Here is a 22,245-nt window from a genome sequence, read left to right as displayed (position 1 = left end):
GCCTTGCCAGGCCGCAGGGAAAGAGGATGCATGCAGTCCTGATTCGACTTGATGTGTTGGGGTGGGCTGAGGAGGGGGCTCCCCTTTTCCAAGGAGTAGGGGGTAGGAGAAAGAGGGAGGGTAGGACTGGGAGGAGAGGAGGGAGAGGGCTATGATCCAGATGTAAAGTGAATTAATTAATTATTTTTAAAAGGAGCAGAAAGAAAGAAAGAGAGAGAGAGAGAGAGAGAGAGAGAGAGAGAGAGAGAGAGAGAGAAAGAAAGAAAGAAAGAAAGAAAGAAAGAAAGAAAGAAAGAAAGAAAGAAAGAAAGAAAGAAAACTATGAGCCAACCTTACCATACCTTTGGACTTTCCACGTAACCAGCTTTTACAACGCAAGCTAAGGGCATAGTTTTAATTTTAAACCAAATACTCTTCCATGGCTTTGAGCCAGAAGTAAGTAAATAAACATGTGTGTGTGTGTGTGTGTGTGTGTGTGTGTGTGTGTGTGCGCGTGTGTGTGTGTGTGTGTGTGCATGCACGAGTGCGCTGATGTAATTATTTGCTAAAAGCAGCCAGCAGGTTGAAAACAACCTAAAAAAAAAAAAAAAAGAAAGAAAGAAAAAGAAAAACACAGATATCCTGTGAATATTGAAAGCAACATGTGGATACAGGATGAGGTTTTAAGCACCATTCCGTGTCAGCTGGAGTTAGTAAAGTAATTTCTTCCCTCAGAAAATCTGCTAAAAATTTTTGAAAAACAGAGTCCTCATTCTTTCCCATATCATGTTTCCTGTGGTGTACAACGAATACAGAGCAAAGCCCTTTGTTATAGGGCTTTGTTATATAGGCTGCAGGCCACAGGTGACACAGAAGGGAGACACGGGCAAAGAATGCAGAATTCAAATCTGGCCTTACTCTTGCTCTCAACGTCTCCAAGAGGAAGAACCTTATTTATCAGTGAAGAAAATGGTAGTGTATTTTCAGGGAACCTACCCATGCACCTTAAATAGTCCAATGCACCTTAAATAGTCCTTGCATTGGCCGTGATACCTAATATATCTACAATGCAAATACTCAGTAGACTGTATTGGTTAGGGACTCAAGAACAGAAAAACATGTACGTACTTATTGCAGGCTTGAATTTGATTTTACAAATATTTTGGTTTGTGGTTGGTTGGATCCACAAATACAGAACCATGAGACGGAAATAGCCTAGTTGATTGTTATTTAAAGTACTTGGAAATGATGTACCAATGGCCAGTTAGGTGTGTTTCTAGGGTACAGAAGGATGAATAATAGACTAGGAGCCTAAGCCCATTCTAGTCCTGGGATGCCACTGTTTATAAACACAGCAATTGCAATAGCCCCTCCCCAGTCCTCATAGTGAGCATCCCTGGGGAGAAGCAGTTCCCATCTGAGCCTCAGATCAAACCAGGCAGCTTTGGGCTGGAGAAGCTGCCTCACCTGCTCCTTTCTCTGTTACCCTCACTGCTCTGACTTCCTTGGGCTTTTGCCATCACAGTGACATCACATTAACTGAGAGCTTATGACCTCAGGTCTACCTTCCAGTCTTCCCTGAGATCCAGTCTGGCTGTGCCGTGTCCTTTCTCTGGGGCTTTGCACAATAGTAGAAGCTCAGTTATTACCCGAATGTCTATCTTGGGCCCGTCGTTTTTCAAGGTTTGATGGTTTCTGAGGACCTGATGTTTTCGTGACCATTTCATACTTCACTGAGCTAGTCCTGGCTTTCTGCAGCTCACCTGAGTGGCCAGCGGTCAGTCTTTTGAGAAATCCTCCTTCCAGCAAACTTGACACTTCACTGACCCTTCAAGACTTTGCTTGAACCTGTTCTTTCTGCTCTAACTCCATTGTCTCAGGCTGCCACTGTTACAGAAACAACATGCCTTCCCAGTGAGAAATCAGATTGATAAAGAGAAAAATTTTGCTAAAAATAGCATGTGGCCAGCTGTGGCTAGTGCCCGAAGAAAGCCAGGCCCGAACAGAAGGTGTTAATAATGTATATAAACATATACTGTCCATCTTAAATCTCTCTTGGGCCCTTGCCCCAGATTATACTTTGAACAGTTTAAACAGAGACAGGAAGAGTGCAAGTCTGGCCACTTACAAAGCAAAGACTGCCATGATTAGAATTATTCCTTAAGGTCACCAGCCTTGTTCTTTTCCGATAGTTGTTCCCCAGGTTGATCTTGCTCACCTGGCAGATGTATGCTTCCCCCGATAAGAGGAGAGGGGTCCTAATAGCTGACCAGGACTTAAAGGTGCTTGTGACCCTGTTCTGCCCACTTGAGCTTCCCTTTAGATACATGTTCTTTGCTATGGGAATGGGCCTAATGGCTGACTGTAAGTTAGAATTGTCTCCTTTGCTATGGGAATGGAGTCTAATTGGAGGTCAATCTTGATGAAAAAACATAAGGAAAAACTTTCTCACCAATACCAAACCCCAATTATGATACAGAATTTTCTTTCTTACACTTTCTGGTAAGCCTGGCTTGTACTGCTTATCTCCAGTTGCATTGCAAGCAGCATTATTTTAGCTAAATTCTACTTTGTGTAATATTTCCTACGCAGGCTTATTGGTAAATTCTTTATAGCACAAATTTCACTATTTCAAGTTTCAGGAGAAACGTCACCACCTCTGTTCAGAAGCTAGCCACAACAATAATAAACACATATTCTCACTAGCTTTTACCAAATTTCGTCTGAAGACAGCCAGTCTTTTCAACATTCAGAATTCCTCCAATGACATTGTCTCAAGGGAGTATGTGTCTCTTTGTAGCCCACAGAGCATACAGCCTGAGGGATTTACCCCAAAGATCAGCAGAAAGGAGCTTGCAGAGTTAAGATATGACCCACTGTGACCTTCAATGGCACTTTTTTTCATTTCATCACGTGTAACCTTTAGTTTTGTTTTTGGTAACGGAAGGTTTGTTCAGATAGACCTCAACATTCCTGAAAAATCTGTCGTTATGGCTGTGGCATTTGTCCCAAGAACAACTACCTGATCCCAGGTGAAATGAAGCAATAGAGGTTGTTACCCAGATGGCTAATGTTGAAATATAATGGCTGGGTGTTTAATACATATATTTTGAGCAAGGCCCAGTGGAATTAGGCTTCCCAAGAGTACTAAGCAAGTGGAGTTTCGTCATCTGTCAGTTAACCCCTCACCCTTTTCAGTTTTCCCAAGTACTTAACCATGATTGCATGACATATAACAATGAATGATTTTTTTTTCTGAGACCTCGTCAGGAGTGTGCTTTGCCAGAAAAAGTCTCATTTATGTCTTTCCACAATGTCATTTTTTAAAATAACAATAAATTCACAAGCTATATCTGGGTGTTGCTGGCTGCAGTTTGCCTAGTTGTGCCACTTTTCTTTGGTAGATGGCCATTGGCAAACATTCTTTTCTTATTAATTTAATTACTTACGGGGAGGTTTGAATAAAAGTAGTCCCCATAGGCTCAGATATTTAAACACTTAGTCACTAGAAACTGAAAGGATTAAAAGGATTAGGCGTTATGGTTTTGTTGAAGGAAATATGTCACAAGGGGTAGGCTTTGAGGTTTTAAAAGCCTACACCAAGCCCAGTCTCTCTCTCTCTTGCTCACTCTCTCTTTCTCTGCTAACAGATCAGGATATATCTCTGAACTACTTCTTCAGCACCTGCCTGCATGCCCCTGTGCTTCATACCATAATGATAATGGACTAAACTGTAAGCAAGCCCCCAATTAAATGTTCTATGTTAACAGAGCTACCTTAGTTATGGTGACTAAGACAACACACACACACACACACATATATACATGCTACAGAATGGCTACAGGCTACAAAGAATTAAAGAAGTTTCAGAGTTCAAAGAAAGCTCTGAAGAAGCAGGACAAAGGGCTGACATGGATGCTTAGGAGCCCTGAAGCTGCTAAGTACCATATGAGGTAAGCTCAAAGGAATGGTGGCAAAAGGCACACAGCTGTGTTGCAATGTGAGCCAACCTGCAGAAGCACGGGACTGGTTTGAACTGGACAGAAAGGCTGAGTGACAGCAGGTGAGCAAAGGGCAAGGCCAGCCAGCTCTGTCATTGAAAATCTCATAGAAGCTGTCAAAGTTAGGGTTTTATTGCTGTGAAGAGACACCATGACCACGGCAATTCTTACAAGAAACTGACTTGCTGTTCAAAGTTTAATCTATTACCATTATAGCAGGAGCCATGGTGACATGGAAGCAGACATGGTGCTGGAGAGATAGCTAAGAGTTCTACATCTGGATTCCCAGGCAGCAGGAAGAGACACTGACCAAATGGCCAGACTTGAACATCTGAGACCTCAAAGCCCCCACCCCTACTGCCACCCCCAATGACAGACTTCCTCCAATAAGGCCACACCTCCTAATTGTGCCACTCCCTATGGGCCTATGGGGGCCATTTTTATTCAAACCACGACAGAAGGTGTGAGAAATTGGCCGAATGTTTTTTTTACAGCCCTGTGTTCTCAATCAAATGCAATGTTAGGTGAATTTAGAGACTGTCCCCACTGCACCCCCGTGTCTCAAGGCTGTCTTCTGCATCTGTCTATGGCTGCATCTGTCTATTGAACTGAAGGCTAATTGCCCCAGAATACGGTCTTCTAGCTGAGTGTCTTCAGCAGGGTGGCATAGACTCCAATTCAGAGGGTCTTTATCCTTATGACATATCCGGGGTCCGTTGACTCAATAAATGGCTATTACTTTCTCTAAGTAGGAAATGAAATGCCAGCTCACTCAACTTAGAAACCAAGAGAAGCACATTACAAAAAAAATTAGCAGGACAAAAAAATAAACTTGTTCTCCCCACTTAAATGTAGTTCATCTTCTAAGAAAGAGACTCAACAGATATTCAGGGAACATTGGTTCGAGAAGAACAAAGTCAACAACTGGGTATGTGACCCTTAAAGCAACAGTCACAATAGTCAAGTTCATAGAAACAGACACAGAATGGTGGTGGCTAGGGTGAAGATAAGAGCAAAATGCAAGGCACAGGTTTGTGGGGACAGTAGACACAGCATGGGGACACCCTAGCTTTGAAGGTGAAAAGGGTTCTGGAGATGGAGAGTACAGCTGTGTAAAGGCTCCTATCACTACGGAACTATACACTTAAAAATGTTCAAAAGGGTAAACTTTGTGTCAGGCATGTTTTACCACACACACACACACACACACACACACACACAACATAACCTCAATATTCACTGCTCATCAATGCTACATTTTCCTTAAAACATCCGCACCTGGGAATATCAGATAGTCTTAGACTGAAGCTTATTGTTGAGAGCTTTTCTATCACATCTTTTCACTTAAATTTAGCATTAACATCCATGTTGGTTGGTTAATTTTGTCAGCTTGATCGGGTCAGTAATCGGCTAAGAAACAAACCATTTGGCATGTAGGCAGACATGGTTCTGGAGAGGCAGCTAGTGGTATTCCCAGGAAGGATTATCTGACAGAGTTGGAAGACCCACCTCTGGGGTAGAAAACATCTTTCCAATGGTAGTGGGTGGGAGGGGGACAGGTATGGGAAGGTAAAACTGTTGCTCCTTGCCTATTCTCCTTTTCTGGCCCCTGCTGGTCAGTAGAATATAGCTGCTCTGTTGCCGCTGCCTTCCTCTGCTTCAGTAGAATCCAGCTTCTTATGTCTTCCACCAAAAACCAGGAGCTCTTCAGGAATCCTCCTGGCCCTCCTCACTAGATGGGACTTCTGAGTCACTGAGCCTCAAGGACTGAGCAGCTACTGGGCTCTTAGTCTCTCTAGTGCACAGGCAGCCATCTTGGACTACTCAGTGTGCGTTGTTTCTGCCAATCTAATTAATCCCATCTGTAAGATATATTCTTTCTATCAGTTGTGTTTTCTAGAGAAAACAAATACAATATTGCATTCATTTACCTAAATTCAATTTTACAAAGATTAGTTTTGGTTGCATCACAGTAATAGGTGAGTTGAATTTTAACACATTTACATTTTCTAACTTAAAAAAAAAAGATTGCCAACCAGAAACAACTCATGTTTTTATTAAAATTCTTGTTCACTCATGAGAATAATTACCAGAGAAATCGCTGTGGTCATGAGTTTGCGCTCCCAGATGAGAGTCACTAACTCCAAGACCCTGAGAAATCTACTCAGACTCCCAGCTTCAATTTCATGGCAGTAAAATAACAGAAACAATGCATTCTGTACACAGTACTTGTGGATGACCATGACTCGTTGATGACGCTGAGCTTAACTTATTGAACTTCAGCGTCATAGAATTCTTGCTAATGTTGCATTTCAAAGATGTGGCTCACAATACAAGATCCTCATTGAATGGCTTCCTGGAACTGATACTGATGGAAACTTGCTGTCCATACTCTGTATAGCAAGAGGAGCAGAGGCCTGAAGTCCACAGCCAACTCACTACTCCACAGCTACAAAGAGAACCACCAAAAAGCCTCAACTTTGATCCAGTGACCTTTGCTAATATCTGGCACCCAAGAAATGATCAATAAATACTTTCTGGGGACATGACTGACAAACAAATGAGTGAATGTTGCCAACATACCAATCTTGGCAGTGCTGCCAACACCTCCATGAAGCAGGTGTCTGTGGCAGATGAATAACAGATAAGTCATTTGACATGAATCATGCTAATGAGTTATTTGTCCTGTTGTCCTGTGATTGATGGCAACACTTTAATACATTAATTCCATCTGGCTTCCGATGACATCTCAGTACAGCATGTCATTAGATTAATGAAGAGTATTTTCAGTAATAATTGGGTGTAAGATCTTGAGGGATAGGAAATGAGTGCTAACTTTCTCCCCATAAAACTCTACAGAGGCTTAGAATTAAAGGAAAAAAGGGATTTATCCAAAAGAATAATCAATAATAAAGTATGACATTGGCTGGATGGGATCTGTGAATTTTCAATCAGTGAATCCACTATTTTAACATGGTTCAAGCAATTCATCACAACTGAGAAAGACACTATTTGGGAAGAGAGCTCATAGTTCAGCTGGGGACCCGAATCATGTCTCTTGTCTGACACTGTCCAGTCCAGAACTGCCCTGTGCAAGCTTAAACAGTACAAGAAAAGGAGTCCTGATACAGACAGGAAAACTTGAGGCATCAAGTACAAGAGACCAAACCTTTGAGCAAAATCAAACCAATGAGATGAGACAATCGGAAGCAGGCATTGTCATCTTTCTCCTGCATACTATATAAGGGGGCACGTTAAACTGGAAAGACAGATACAAACTGTTGCCTGAGAAACTGTTTTATTAAAAGCCAAAAGGAAAACTGATAATTAAGAAAAAGAGAGAGAGAGAGAAACTATCTCAGTTTTCAAAGGGTACAATGTAGGCACCACAGCAAATTGAGAAGATAAAAGAAGGCGTCAATAAACTTGAAAATAGATCAGAAGAAATTAATTTGGAAAAAAAGGCATCAAATGATATAAAAAAAATTTTAAAGAGCTACATGAACTGGAGTTAGGGTATCTCCATCACTGCATGCACAGAGAAAAGATAAGGACATTGGATTGACATAGGCAAGATATTTAAAGAAATCCTGATTTAAAACCTCCTTTGGGTGATGAAAGATATAAATTCACACATCTAAGAAGCTCAGCAAACACAAAGCAAGATAAACCCTAAGAACACATTGCTAACAAGCATCAAAACTGAACTGCTGAAGGACAATAACAAAGAAAAAAAAGTCATAACTAGAATATATGGAACACAGCTATGACCATTTGGGAAAGAAGTGCAGAAGGATTGTATAATACCAGCCAATCTGGGTGACGTGGATTGTGGCTGCAGCTGAGAGATTTTGGAAGAAAAAAAAAGCTTTAAAAAGACTGCAGCAAGGAGATGCATGTGTGCAGGGAGTAACAGCTCAAATGTTAGACAGTGCAGTACATGAGCAGTCATCCAAACTCGTGCCAGGAATGCAAAAAAAGTCTTCAAGTGCTGGAAGAAAAGAAAGGTCAACTCCAAATTCTACACATACTAGAAATACCTCTGGTATGGTATATGTGGTGTGGAATCCCCAAATGAAGGAAAACCAACAGAAGCTACTGCCAGTGTGCCTGAGGCAGGCTAGGTAGCGGAAGGCCAACAGGATAGCAGAGCTGCTTTCCAGCAGGTCCCAGCCTTGGGTGCTGACTCCTCACCAGAACCAAGTGAGATTCTCAGTCCTCTGGCACGAGGCCTACCCGTCCTTTGCTTCATTAGAACGGCATGTCTATTGTCTGCTCCCATCATGCGTCTAAGTCTCGGCGCATCTGAAAACCCTAGACGAGGACAGAGGTGGGGAGTAAATCCTCTTTTAACAGTGTGGAACATACTCTCCCCAATTTTGGAATCGCTGACCCCCCAAAAAAGACCAAGTTAATTCATCAATATTCATTAAAATTCGCTCACAGATGAGCTACCTAAAGCTGGTGCATGGGGCTCACTGTGAGAACTCCCATACTCACACCTTGAGTACTTTAGTTGTGTAAGAAAAGTTCCCTCCCAATTCCTTACACTGACTTCTCTCTGAATTCTTTAGCCAATGGTGGTAATTACCTAGATATAGTGAAAAGAAGTCTCTGTATCTCTCCCCTAGGTCTCCTCAGGCCCTCACAGTCAGCAATGTAGCTACTGTAAAAGAGTTATTAAACAAAAATTAAGACTGAAAGAAAATGTTCTCAGAAAGAAACTCACAGAATAAATAAGAAGAATGGCAAGCCCTTAGACAAACTAACAGAAAGAGAGAGAAGACCCATATTGACAAAATTAGAAGTGAAAAGGATGGCATTGTAAAAACAAACGAAAAACAAAAAGCAGAAAGAAAGAAAGAGAGAGAAAGAAAGAGAAAGAAAGAAAGAAAGAAAGAAAGAAAGAAAGAAAGAAAGAAAGAGGAAGAAGGAAGGAAGGAAGGAAGGAAGGAAGGAAGGAAGGAAGGAAGGAAGGAAGGAAGGAAGGAAGGGGAAATCTATATCATCATTAGGGAATTCACTGAAAACTTATATTCCAAAACTTAAAGAAACAAACAAACAAACAAACAAAAACAGAAAGAAATGAAAAATTTCTAAATGCATGCAACTCATCAAAATTCAAGTCAGACTATATAAATAACTTCAATATATAAATAGCTTCAGTAGAGCCATTACCAGCAATGAGATTGAAGCTATAATGAAAAGTCTTCTCACAAAGAAAATTCCAGGTCTACAAGGATTCACTGTTGAATTCTACTAAAGATAGGGGAATATCTAGCTCCAACATGCCTCAGATTATTCAACCAATAATGAAGGAGAAAGAATCAAAATTATTCTGTGAAGCCAGAATTATTCTCGTATGGAAACCAGACAAAGACACAGCAAATAAAATTATAGAGCAATTTTTCTGATGAACATAGATGTAAAAGTTCTTAACTAAATACTTGCATACACAATTCAGGAACACATTATGAAGGTTATATAATGTAGGCTTCATCCTGAAGTTGCGAGGATGACTCAACATATGTAGATCAAAACACTTTTTAAAAAATCACATGATCTTCTGGACAGATGCAGAGAAAACATTTGCTAGTGCTCAACATGCTTTCATGGCAAAGGTTCTGGAGGAATGGGGAATGGATGGAATATACTTCAGAACAGTAAACGCCGTGTACAGTAAACCTATGACCAATAGTACCCGACATAGGGAAAACGGTAATCACCTTCTATAAAATCAAGAATGAGACAAGGATGCCTACTATCACCTCTCTTATTTCATGTACTGCTAAAGCACAAGGGATTAGAAAAATATGAAAAGAACATGTCAAACTATCCCTACCTGCGAATGACATGGTTGTATAATTAAAAGATCCTTTATTCCCTACCATGAGGATCTTAGACCTATAAACAGTATGAGTAAATTCGCAGGATACAAAATCTACATACAACAATCAGTAGCCTTCACACATAACGATAATGAACTCACAGAGGAAAGGATTCCATCTGAAATAGCTAGAAAAAAATTATATTACTCTTCTAAGTTGCTTTTCTCTTACTGTGATGAGCACCATGACCAAAGGCAACAGAGAGATGAAATGGGCTTCTCTCAGCTTGCATTTCCCAATTACAGCCTATCATGGAGGGAAGTCAGGGAAGAAGTTCAAGCAGAAAGCTGGAACTCAAACAGCAAGCAGGAGACAGAACACAATCTATTGAAACCTCAAGCCCGTCCACCAGTGGTATACCTCCTCTTAATCCTTCTCAAACAGTTTCACCAATGGGGGTCCAAGTACTCAAATATAGGGGTATTGGGAGGCCATTCTCATGAAACCATCACAAAACTGTAGCCATCATTCTCATTTTACTTTCTCTGTTTGAACAGAGTGAATATTAAACTTTGTATAGACCAGGAAAATGGGGGATCTATTTCTTACACACTAATAGTTAGCACTTGCAATTTTTCTAGAGGATGTTACCTGGAGGACATTTATTTGCTACAGGAAAGTAGTTGAGGATAATCATTGACCATGAGTTGTGCTGATACTCATTGCAATACGTGTGCTGTTATGTGAGACCGGGATGCACAGTCTAATGAGAAAAAAAGTAGAGACAAAGAGAAAGCAAGTTGATTCTGTAAAGAATACTTAGCAATTGTGTTAACGGAGTTTCGGATTCTGGGCTGCTGGCTGCTGTCTTGAAAACCAGGGAGACAGGCAGTATCAGAAGGAAATAAATTCATTCCTGGTGGCCTTCGGCAGGACAGCTAGTTAAAAAACAGAGAACATGCCTCCCCCCTCACTTTCCTGCTTCTAATTTCCATCTCACTGGCTCACATCCTGGAGCTTCTGCATAATGAGCCCCAAAACCTGCAAAAGGAGCTGAGCTGGACTTTCTGAGGGCATCCCAAAAGACTGTTTAAGATGGTATAAGCCTTAGTTCACCCTCTTGTGATCAAGGTGTTAGTAAGGGTCCCACTGATCAGCGTTCTCTCTCTACTAGCACACCCTTCTCCAGCATCAAGCATTCGCAGAACACCTTCAACACTGTCTCCTCCTCAGGGGCTGAATTCTGTAGATAAGAGAGAGAATTCAGCAGCACACACTTTCCCTGACATCTACATTCAGTCACAGCTTATCAGCCTCATGGCCCCCAGGTCACACACAGCTACTGCCAAGGACATATGGGCATTCATCTCCTGGTGCAGGTGCTTGACCCATTCAAGTGTCTCTTGTCTTCCTGCTTCATCAGTAAACTCACTAGCTGCTTCATTTTCACTCATCCAGTAGATGAGTCAGGGGGAGACTCTTCCGTCTCCTGAGTCGTGAAGGAGCTCCTCTGCCTCTCACGTCAATGAGCTCTCCTTCCTCCTTGAAGATGAGCATCAGGCTACCCTGTTAGCTTCGTCAGGTTCAACTTCCCGCAGCTGGTTAGAAGGCCTAAAGAAAACAGAAGTCTGTCCTGTCTCAGATCTCCATCTTCAGGGCCTTAATGGATCAAAGGGGGATGTTGAGGCACACAGGGGTTACAACGAGACAACAGGAAGAGCCCTTCCCCTGGGGGGAGAGGGCGCCTTTCTCCCAATAACTCTTATCTTATCTCTTTCTCTTCTTTACCATCAAAATCAATTAATCCTTGACCTCTGGACTAGTGTTAAAGATATCTTTATTTGTTTGAAGCTGAATCTATTATGAGATGAGAAAGGAAAGGATCATTACAGAGTGATGCCTTTAGACTTAAGAACACCCTTTGTCATATCAAATACAGCTGTAATGCCAGAAAGACTGAACAATCCTGATATAAAGCACAATCTGGACTGTGTGGCAAGACCCTCCATTGACAGGAAGCAGGGAGGAGGAAGAAGAGGGAAAAGGAGATAGACAGGACAAGAGAAGGAGGAGGTTAGGCCTGGTGCACACTTGTAACTCAAACATTGGTGACACTGAGGCACAAGAAGGCTTTGAGGACAGCCCAGGTTACATAGTAAAACTCTGCCTTAGAACACAACACAACAAAACAAAACAAAAAGTCATAGTGCCATGACTAAGGATTCAGCTTAACTGGTACAGTTCTTGTCTGGATTCAATCCTCAATGCTGCAAATAATACAAGCATTTGACAAGAGGAGGCAGGAGGGCCAGAAGTTCAAGGTCATCTGTAGCTAAGTGGAGTTTGAAGTAAGCCTGAAATACAGGAAACTTAATCTGAAAACAACAACAAAAGATTAGGGAAAAGACAAGGGAGGACTGGAAAGGCCGACAGAAGCATACGTCTGGCCAGTTCTGTTACCCAGGTTTAATTCATCTCAAGCAGCATCATGAAAGTGAAGCAGGAAGCACAGGAGAGAAAGAAGAGTGCAAAGAATCTTTGTGACTAATGGAGTCATAATAGGCCCCATCCCCCTGCAAATACAGGTGAACATCACAGTTTCCTTGGTACCACTTTCCCTGGTGCTTTCAATATAGGAACCTGGCAAAAAGTCCAATTCCTTTGCTTGAGCTGTGACTCACTGTAAAAGAAATACCTGTAGGCAGAGTCACTTCATTTAACACCTTCTGACTGCCTCCAGAAAAGGCGGCAACTGACCCCGAAGTTGTCATCGTGTGTGGGAACACACAGGTTAGACAGAAACTTTCAACAGTTCTTTTACATTCAACAAAATGACTTGACCCCTCAATTCTAATTCAGGAATAAGAGTCCCAAACAGCTAAGCTTCAAATAGGAGGACTTGGGATCAGAAATGAAGAAGACAAAAGCAATACCTAGGACCAGGAGGTCTTGCATGAGCTTGTGGCTTATTGCAAGAAAGTTTCTTAACAAGTTCAAAGTCCTATATATTCCTATCAGGAAGAAAATTGCCAAGGTCAGCACAGAGTCAAATCAGATAATATTGGAAAAAAAGAACACATGATACCTCAGACAGAGCTGAGCTAGGACTGATCATCACAGCCTTGAGGGAAGGGTCATGTCACCAGAAACTGCAGCCTTGAATATTTTCAGGTTCACCCCTGGACAAGGACACAGAACTAAAGTTCTGGTTGTCTTTTCAACAGGGCCTCTGAGAAAGTCTTTGGCCTCTCTACCACCCCACCAAAAAAAAAAAAAAAAAAAAAAATCCGCCATGTTTCCTGTCAAGCGAGGGATGAAAAAGTTGCTAATCAGAAATAAACTTACTGACATTACTGACATCCATCCTAGGAAATAGAGCAGCTCTGGAAAGAGTAGAATCACAGGAGGAGAATGGAACCAGTGAGGGGGTCAGAGATTTCCCACATAAAACAGTGTCTGCACTGAGAAGTCCTGGGCTACAGAAACCCAGAGGGAAAGAGGGCTGTGCATCCATTTCTAAATGGACAAAGCAGACAGGGATGTCCTCCTGTAATCCAAGCACTTAAAAGGCTGAAACTGGAGGATTAACACAACCTCGAGTGAAGCCTTTATCATGAGATGTTGTCTGAAAACAAATATTTTTAAATTAGAAAAAAAAAAAAAGAATTCAGTACCATGATGCAAATTTATAATCCTAGAACCGAAGAGGCAGAGGCAGGAGGATCACCCATGTTTGAAACCAGCCTGAGATACATAGTGAGACTGACTCAAAAAACTAACATGATGAATAAATGAATGAGTGAGTGAATGAAATGGAAAGAGCAAGCATGAGAGATGATTAGACATTATGAGACAAATCTCAAAGGCCTTATGTGCTGCACTAAGAACTTTGGGTTTACTTATTAGGCAAAAGGACCCACACAAATTCCAGTGACAGAGGAAGGACCAAGAGAACATTGTGAGTCATGACAGCATCCTGGTCCATTTTATTTTTCCACAACCAAAAGCCACCAGCTGGGTACATTACAGACAACAGAAGCCAGTTCAGCATTCTGGAAGCTGGGAAGTCTAACTGTCAAGGTTCTGGCAACTGCCAGGGCCTTCACACTGCATGTTAATGTCTAACCTTAATCTTTGTTCAAGGTCCTTACATCCAAAGGCTATCAACACAGGAACTGGGAGATGCAGTTTTACAAACATGAACTCGGGGATGGGGAGGAACAGTTCAGAGTGCCATAGACAAGTTTACAATGTAGGGGGATCAGTCAGAGCAGGAAGAAAATGGAGAGATGGGAATCAGAGCAAACCCAGTGAAGGCTGCAAGTAACAGCAATGTCGAAACAGTGAAGCCTGAAAGAAAGACTGAACGGATAAAGGAAATTGCGGGCGAAGGAGGAAAAAAGGCAAGAAGCAGCTGTGAAGGGACAGCAGATCCACAGAGGGGAGCCAGCAGTGAGACAGAGGGGATTCAGGCTTCTTTCAGATTGCTAGCTTTCACTGTTGATTGCACATTATTAAAATTAATCCTGACAGTATATATGTGGTAGGATGTTATATGCTCTAATAATAACATGATCCAGTGGAGATTAAAACTCTGGCTGAGGTCCTGAGGAGGATTGTGCCATTCTTACTCTAGTCCAGAAACAAAACCAGGCGTGTGCTGGGCATCATTGCCCGAACTGGGAACTAGGTAAAAAGCATGCCAATTGGATCTTTTAAAAAATGTATTTAACTTTGTCATTTAACTTTATTTATGTTTGTTTATTTTATATGTGAATGGTTTTGCGTACCTATATGTGTGCACACCATCTGTGTTTGGTGCCTGCAGAGGTCAGAAAATGGGGTCTGTTCCCCTGGAAGTGGAGTTATGAATGCTTGTGAGCCAGCGTGTAGATTCAGAGAAAAACAAACCCGGGTGCTCTGCAAGAGTAACAGGGGTTCTCAAGCCGCTGAGCCAACTCTCTAGCCCTACCAATTAGCTCTTCCATGGCTCCCTAGTACTCCTAGCACAGAATCCAAACTCCCTAGGATGTCCACGGTAATCCTCACACTCAAATGGAGTGCTACCCAACTCACAGAACTGGCCCACCCCAACCTCAATCTTGAGCCTTGTTTACTCTGCTCCCAGTACCATTAATCAGTTGCTAAACAAGCCGGGCACTTTCAGGGACAAACGCCTACATTAATACAGCTTATACAGTGTTCTTTCATGTTTAGCGTAAACTTTCTTGTGCAAGATAAGCATGTCCAGAGGCATTCTTCTCCATTTAATCTTTTAAACATATGTTCCATGACCTTGAACTGAGTGTGCTCAGGAAGGTGCCCCTAACTGAACATGCTGAGAAATGGTCCGGTTTCTAAATGCATATGCCGAGGCGCTCTGATTAAAATTCCCAGAGCCCAGTGCCCTGCTTCCGGCCCTCTTTGCCAGGCTTTGTGCCAGTCACCTATGTACAGAGTTGGACCTGGTCCAGGGATTCTTGGCTCCTCCCTGAAACCCGCCCATTCTCACAGCCCCGCCCTGGGCTATCCCAGCTCGGCTCTGCCAGTCCTTTAGTCCCAGGGTCCTCTCAGCGCCCAAGCTCACTTCCTGGCTCCGCCCCTGAGGCCTGGCTCCGCCTACGCCCGGGGCTCACTTCTAGCTCCGCCCGGTCCCAGTCCGCCCAGTAGTTTCAGCTGGGCCCGACTGAGCTTCAGGGCTCAGTTTGACCTCCGCACCGAGCCATGTCGGCGGTGATCTGGAGTCGGGCGCGGTGCTGGTGTCCGAGGTAAGCTTGACGCCACGGCTGTGCGGACCAAAGTCGCCAGCGGGGTTTGTCGCCCACGCGCGGAGCCGCCCGCTCTGTTGTCATCTGGTCTGGCTAGCAGGACAGCAGGCTATTCCTGTGGCGGTGTCCCTGGGAGAGAACCCTAAAGAGTGACCTCGAATGTCCTTCTTCCACTGAATCCCGAAGGGTAAGGATGGACCAGGCTCCTGTCGCCTCCGCCCACCAGGGAATGTTGCGAGCTCGGGTCCCGGCGGCGTCCGGGCCTGCAGGCCCAGCCCGGGAACTTCCTAGGGCACGTATTGCATTGTCTAAGGTGACGTTATACTCAGGATTTCTAGTTAGCTGAGCGCCGCGGATGCCCGATTCGTTATCGCCAGCATGGGTTTCAAACAGTCGGTTCGTTGTGTAAAAGCGGCTGGATAGCGTGACCTGTATGTTAGAGGCCAGGAGCAAAGCCTGGTACCTGGTGCTTGCCATAAAATGGTGGCGTGAGTGGCTTTCTCAAAACTTACACTTCATTTGAGTAAGTTTGCACTGCCGTCTGTGGGAAGTTGTTCACTTAGAAACAATGTCGTACGTAGATAAGCATGCCGTTCTGATCAGTAGGGGTTGCAGACAAATCATCAATCCTGCTGCAGAAATGAAGGGCTAAGAACAAACAGAAGGCACTGTTTTCAGTCTCCAGCAGCTCTTTAGGTTCCCGGTGGCTCAGGTGCACCTCGGCAGACCAACCATGAGAGCCAGTCAGCAGGACTTTGAAAATGCAATGAACCAAGTGAAACTCTTGAAGGAGGACCCAGGAAACGAAGTGAAGCTGAAACTCTACGCACTGTATAAGCAGGTAATAGCCTGAGGTCTGAAATTATTTAAGCACGTTTTGAGCAAATGATGCCTGAAGTTATGTGTTTCTAACATGTAGCTTAGACAGGTTATAACATGCAAGGTGGCATGGCTGAGTCCCCTTTGGGGTGTACGTGTGCAGGCTTTGTTCTGTTTTGCTTTTTATGTTAGGCCTTGATATGCTATCCAAGCACAGAGTAGCCAGCCCCCTCAGCTTCTCTCCAGAATACAGAGATTTGAAAGATACAGCATTCACATGTTTGGTCTCTGCTTGAGTCCTTCCTGATGAGAGTAATTCACTGAAAAGGTATTTTGGGGACAATTGGGGAAATTTGAATATGGACTGAGTTTTACCAACTTTTATTTGGCAGTGTCCTGCCTGGTTCCATTATTATACAGTAAATTATGGGTGTTTCTGGAAATGGATAGTTAGTATTTAAGGATGAATAGTGTGGTGTCTGGATGTTTGAAATTAAAAGATAAAAATAGGTGAAGACAAGGTAAAATGTAATAACTGTTCAACTGATTAATTGTATACTGTAGCTCATATACTTGTGAATGATTGAAAAATTTTATAATCATTGAGGGACAAAAGGTTGGAGTGACAGACTTCATTCATATCTCTGCCAGCCTGGACTCCTGTGTCATCATTTATTCCTTTCATCGTTTCTACTGGGTGTCTCTTAATCATGGGTGTCTTGGCTGTTTCGGTTTGCTCTGTTTTGTTAATGTAGCATATGCTAGTCATTTGCCTACAATTCTGGAGCATTCTGTTGATGATTAATTAATGTAGAATATATAAAAGAGCAGGCTGAGCAAGCCAGTGAGCAGCATTCCCACTCCCCACCCCCACACATGCCCTGAACCCTGTCTTCTGCTTCAGTTCCTGTCTCCAAGTTCCTGTCTGCATTTTCTGCCTGGACTTTTATGACTGACTGATAGAGTGAGACCTGAGTGTTGTGAGCTGAAATAAACCCTGCCCTCCCAAAACTCAAGGTCATAGTATTTTATCACAGCAATAGACACCCTAAGGAAATGGATGTGTACGTTCAAAAATTTTACTTGTTCAAAAAAGACTTTGCCCTCAGCTTCTAGGAGGTATTCTCTGGCCCCATGGACTGTCTGAAGAAATGCAAGGACTAGGAACAAATAGAAGCCACTATCTGAAGTCTCCCGCAGGTCCTTAGGTTCCCAGTGGCAGAGGGAAGAGCAGCCCTTTGCGAACGTGGTCCCCTGTAGCTTCCCAGATGGCTGACTCTGTGAATTTGTCTGTGTGAAGTCAGAGCCTCCGCTGCCCATGGTTATCAAAAACCTCTTCTGTCCTCTGTTAACTATTCCAAAATGTAGAAAGTTTAAATTGTTTAAAATCACTTCTGACAAGGAGCCGACTGCTGACTGGCGTATTTTATTCATCTCTGGCTATTCACTCTATCTACCCTATAACAAAATCAGTTTTCTTTGTATCTCCTGGAGTGGCCCTCAGCTAAGCTTCCCGAGAACCGGGAACTGAGGGCCAGGAACTGTAAGACCCCATCCTTATCTGCAAGCAGCTGCAGCCCTGTTGAACAATTAGTAGGAGTTTACCACTAAATTTCTGGTCCTATCCCCATAGATGGGGCTTCAGAATACAGTGTGGACTTGTAAATGTTCTGTAACTTTCGGAAATTGGCTCAGTATTTTCACTGCCTATGGAAACCGAGGTCAGGAATACAAAATTGATGAGCACTCAGGTTTCTAGAACCAGTTTCTCCACAGCTTCCTCTTGAGTATGAATCACTCCTGTGCTCTTTTCAGGCCACAGAAGGACCCTGTAAGGTGCCTAAGCCAGGTGTATTTGACTTTGTCAATAAAGCCAAGTGGGATGCATGGAATGCCCTGGGCAGCCTACCAAAGGTAAGCCTGTTCACTCTTACTAACTAGACAGCACTAGAAGCCCTTTATGCTTTCCAGCAAATCTCCATCGATGAGCCTTTGAAATGTTTTTATTTTTTTCCCTCACAATTGTAGTTGACATTGGTCTTGAACTCAACAGTCCTCCTGCCTCAGCCTCCCAGAGGCTAGAATGACACATAAGGCTCACCTCTCCCGCTGCCGCTGAAGTTGCGATGTCTCTCTATTTATCAAAGCCTCTGTTCTTTACTGCATAGTGGTGTTTATTAGCATAGTATGTTTCTCAAACTGCTCATTATAAATACTGAAGGGGTTTGTCATCAACTCTTCAGGAAACTGCCAGGCAGAACTATGTGGATCTCGTATCCAGTTTGGGTCCCACATCTGAAGCCTCTAGCCAGGGAAAGCGTGGAGCCGATGAGAAAGTCCAGGAGTCTAAAGGCATCATGGTAACCTCTGAAGATGGCATCACGAAGATCACGTTCAACCGGCCCACCAAAAAGAACGCCATAAGCTTCCAGGTGATGCTACTGCCCAGGGTGTGGACACATTTCTCTCTTCTTCTATTTCTTTCACTCATGCAACTGTAGGATTTCAGCATTGTTTCTATTCTTGTGGAAGAAGATTAGAGCATTTAGTTTCATTCAGCAGACTTAGGCATTTGTTTATGTGTGAGTTTCCAGTAGGTTCTACATATCCAGAAGGCAACGAAGCTTTGCTATGAATGGAAGCACAAGTCAGTTAAATCAGTCTGAGTGAAAGAGTGTTGATAGGAGATGCACGGTGTTGATAGGAGATGCACAGAGGCCCGTTACGGGATCATAAACCCTGAGTCACCCAGGGTGACTCCAAAAGCACCAGGTGCTACACAGAGCACAAAGATACACGAGGCAAAACATTGACACATATAAACTAAAATAAATAAGTTAAAAAAAAACAATTACTTTGTTTGGCACTGTGTCAAGAGAAGGTCTACAGACGGCTACCCTGGCTCAGGATGATGGATCTCATTTTTATTGTTCTTTCCCCTATCTTTCTGTTCACATAGATGTATCAGGATATTATCCTTGCACTTAAAAATGCCAGCACAGACAACACAGCCCTAACTGTTTTCACAGGTAAGAGGACCACTTTGAGACTTACTCAATTTCTATTTTAGGGAGTCCCTCACTAGGTAGAGAACTGAACGATAATCGCTTGAAGGTCTTTTCCAGTGCTTCAGTGGTTTGATTTATAAATGTGCCGTGTTATCATGGACATCATATAACCACACTTTGATAATTATTCCTGATAAATCGCCAGTCTAAACCTGACTGATCAAGTAAAGATCATCGAATGAGTCACAAGAACCATGACAGGAAACAACTCATCTGTCCAAAAGCAGGTTAACTTATAACTATCTGTAGAACTCCGCTCGGCAATGAAAAGAAACAAATGTTTGAGACATGCAAAAATATAGCCTTTATAGCGTGGCTTAGCGGAATCAATGAAATGCAGAGAGCATATTGTTCAGTCCAGTTACCTAAGTCTTACTGTATTGAACAGAAGTTCTACTCTGTTGATGGAGTCTGAAAGTAATTTCGTTGGGGCAGTTGGAACGGCAGGCTCGAAAGAACATCTGGAATGTTTTGAGGTGCCCTGAACACCCCAATAGACCAGCCCTGTTCCATCTGTCACGTTGTACTCGCACCATCTTCATTTACTTGTGTTCTTTAACACCCATGTCTTGCTGGTCCCTAGTGTATAAATAAGGCTCACCAGTGTTCTCCTAGAGCCTGGCTCAGAGCCCTCTGCACACAGCAGATATACAAGAGCTCTAGAATGAATGAGTATAGGAAGGACTGATGGCTCTGTTGATTGCACTGTTCACAGGATCCGGCGACTACTACAGCAGCGGCAATGACCTGACTAACTTCACGAGTGCCGCTGGAGGGATGGAGGAGGCAGCTGACAAGGGTGCTGTGGTCCTAAGGTAAGAGTGACATTTGTTTGATCCTAGGGGGTTAATCTTCCCCCTCATCCCCCACTTACATGAGTCTGCTTGTGGTGTGCATGTGTGTGAGTACAAGTGCAATGTGCATGTGGGTCTAAGGCTGATGTCAGAAATCTTCATTGCTTTTTGTCATAGTTAAGACCAAAAAACACTTGGGGAGTAAAGGGTTTATTCCTCTTACAGTTCCACAGCATAGTCCATCATCAAAGGAAACCAGTGCAGGAACTTGAAGGCTGGAACCAATCCAGACACAGTGGAGGAGAACTTCCCACTTGCTTGTTTCCTCATGGCTTGCTCGGCCTGCTTTCTCATAGCATCTGGGGTCACCAGCCCAGGGATGGCACCACCCACAATGGCCTGGGCCATCCACATTAGTCAGTAATGAAGAAAATGTGCTGTAGACTTGCCTATACCCAATATTATGGAGGCATTTTCTCAGTTGAGAGTCTTTCTTTCCAAATGACTGTAACGTCTGCCAACTTGACCCAAGACTAGGCTGTACACTCTTTCACTTTATTCGCTGAAACAAGATCTCTCCATCCCAGAGCTCACTCATATGGCTAGTCATGCCAGCCAGCTTGCTCTAGGTTCCCATCTCCACCTTCTGAGGTCAGAATTACAAGCAGGCCTCCACACCCACACAGAGTTTATGTAGGTTCTGGGGATCCAAACTTCACTCCAGTCCTTGTACTTGATTGGCAGATGTTTTAAAGGATGAGTCCTCTCCTCAGCCCCCCAAGAGAGTTCATTCTTAACATGTCAGTAAAACGTCCACTTGTCCGTGCTGATGCTCTTAGCTGTGAGTTCTCATTAGATCCCCCTCTTCATCCTGCCCTCTACAGGAGATTGACTGGAAAGTGTGAGGAGAGAAGGAAGCAGAGGGAGTGTGCGTTCTCGTGCATGGGGTCAATAGACAGTACCTATGAATGCTAGCAGTACACCAGGAGTAGTCTTGGGAGGTGATGAAGGAGGTTTGAGGCTTCGGCTTCCCAGTTCTTCTGAGTCTCTGAGTCCCTGGTTCTGCAATATGGGACCATGCACTCAGTCCTCATCATGAGCTCTCGGGTCACACACAACTGGCACACAGTCCTGAACTCACTGCCCAGAAAACAGTGAATCAGGCTCAGTTTGTAGAAGTCGGTCTGACCTTCCATTAAGATCTTGGTTTGGTCTAGGAAAGTGATCCATTAGGGTGGTATAGCTTTAATGTACGTAATTCTTTCTATAGTTGTACCACTTTGGGATGTTTAATACTTTCCTACTTCCATTTCTTTAGGGATTTTGTAAACAGTTTTATAGACTTCCCCAAGCCTCTGGTTGCAGTAGTAAATGGCCCAGCCGTGGGAATCTCCGTCACCCTTCTGGGACTATTTGATGCTGTCTATGCATCGGACAGGGTAAGTGTCCTTCCACAAACATAGGTCAGTCAGTGAGGACTTCCAGTCTCCCTTACTGTGCCTGTCACTAAGTATATTACAAGGGGTTCATGGTGGTGCTGGGTTTGTTTTTTTGTCAGACGGACACAAACCAGAGTTACTTGTAAAGAGAGGAACCTCAGCTGAAGGATTTTCCTTCATCAAATTGGCCCATGGGCACGTTTGTAGGCATTTTCTTGATTAATGATTGACATGGGAAGGCTCAGCCCACTGTGAGCCATGGCACCACTGGGCAGACAATCCTGGGTTGTGTTAAGAAAGCAGGCTGAGCAAACCAGTGAGCACCATTCCTTCATGGGTCCTTCCTCTGCTTCTGCCTGAAGTCTTGCTTGGTTTCTGTGATAGATTGTAACTTGTAACCCAGATAACCCTTTCTCTCCGTGTTGCTTTGGTCAGTGTTTTCTCACAGCAGTAGAAAGGAAACCAAGACAGTGGCAGGATGCAGTCATTTAGATAGTTCTAAAGACTTAGTCTAATTTGACAGTTTATGTTTTCCCTTCATTGTTCATT

The 22,245-nt window shown here is 43.3% G+C and overlaps 1 protein-coding gene across 3 annotated transcripts in view; it reads left to right on the top strand.

The window, feature by feature from the left end:
• The window catches only part of Eci2 (enoyl-CoA delta isomerase 2), a 30,757-nt gene that overhangs the window by 850 nt on the left and 7,662 nt on the right, over positions 1 to 22,245 (top strand). The window contains exons 1-7 of one of the 3 annotated variants that reach the window (XM_021652070.2): positions 15,405 to 15,576; positions 16,255 to 16,417; positions 18,211 to 18,309; positions 18,639 to 18,827; positions 19,355 to 19,424; positions 20,179 to 20,278; positions 21,576 to 21,696. In XM_021652070.2, coding sequence (XP_021507745.1) covers positions 15,533 to 15,576; positions 16,255 to 16,417; positions 18,211 to 18,309; positions 18,639 to 18,827; positions 19,355 to 19,424; positions 20,179 to 20,278; positions 21,576 to 21,696 — 786 coding nt within the window. In that variant the 5' untranslated portion in view covers positions 15,405 to 15,532. Of the gene's footprint in view, positions 1 to 15,404; positions 15,764 to 16,254; positions 16,418 to 18,210; positions 18,310 to 18,638; positions 18,828 to 19,354; positions 19,425 to 20,178; positions 20,279 to 21,575; positions 21,697 to 22,245 lie in introns of those variants that run through there. The other 2 variants (XM_021652071.2, XM_021652072.2) reach the window with 2 other exon arrangements.

The sequence above is a fragment of the Meriones unguiculatus genome, chromosome 19 (assembly GCF_030254825.1).
Source record: "Meriones unguiculatus strain TT.TT164.6M chromosome 19, Bangor_MerUng_6.1, whole genome shotgun sequence".
NCBI lineage: Eukaryota > Metazoa > Chordata > Mammalia > Rodentia > Muridae > Meriones > Meriones unguiculatus.
Note: the sequence above shows the minus strand (reverse complement) of the source record. Positions and strands in the feature narration are given on the sequence as shown.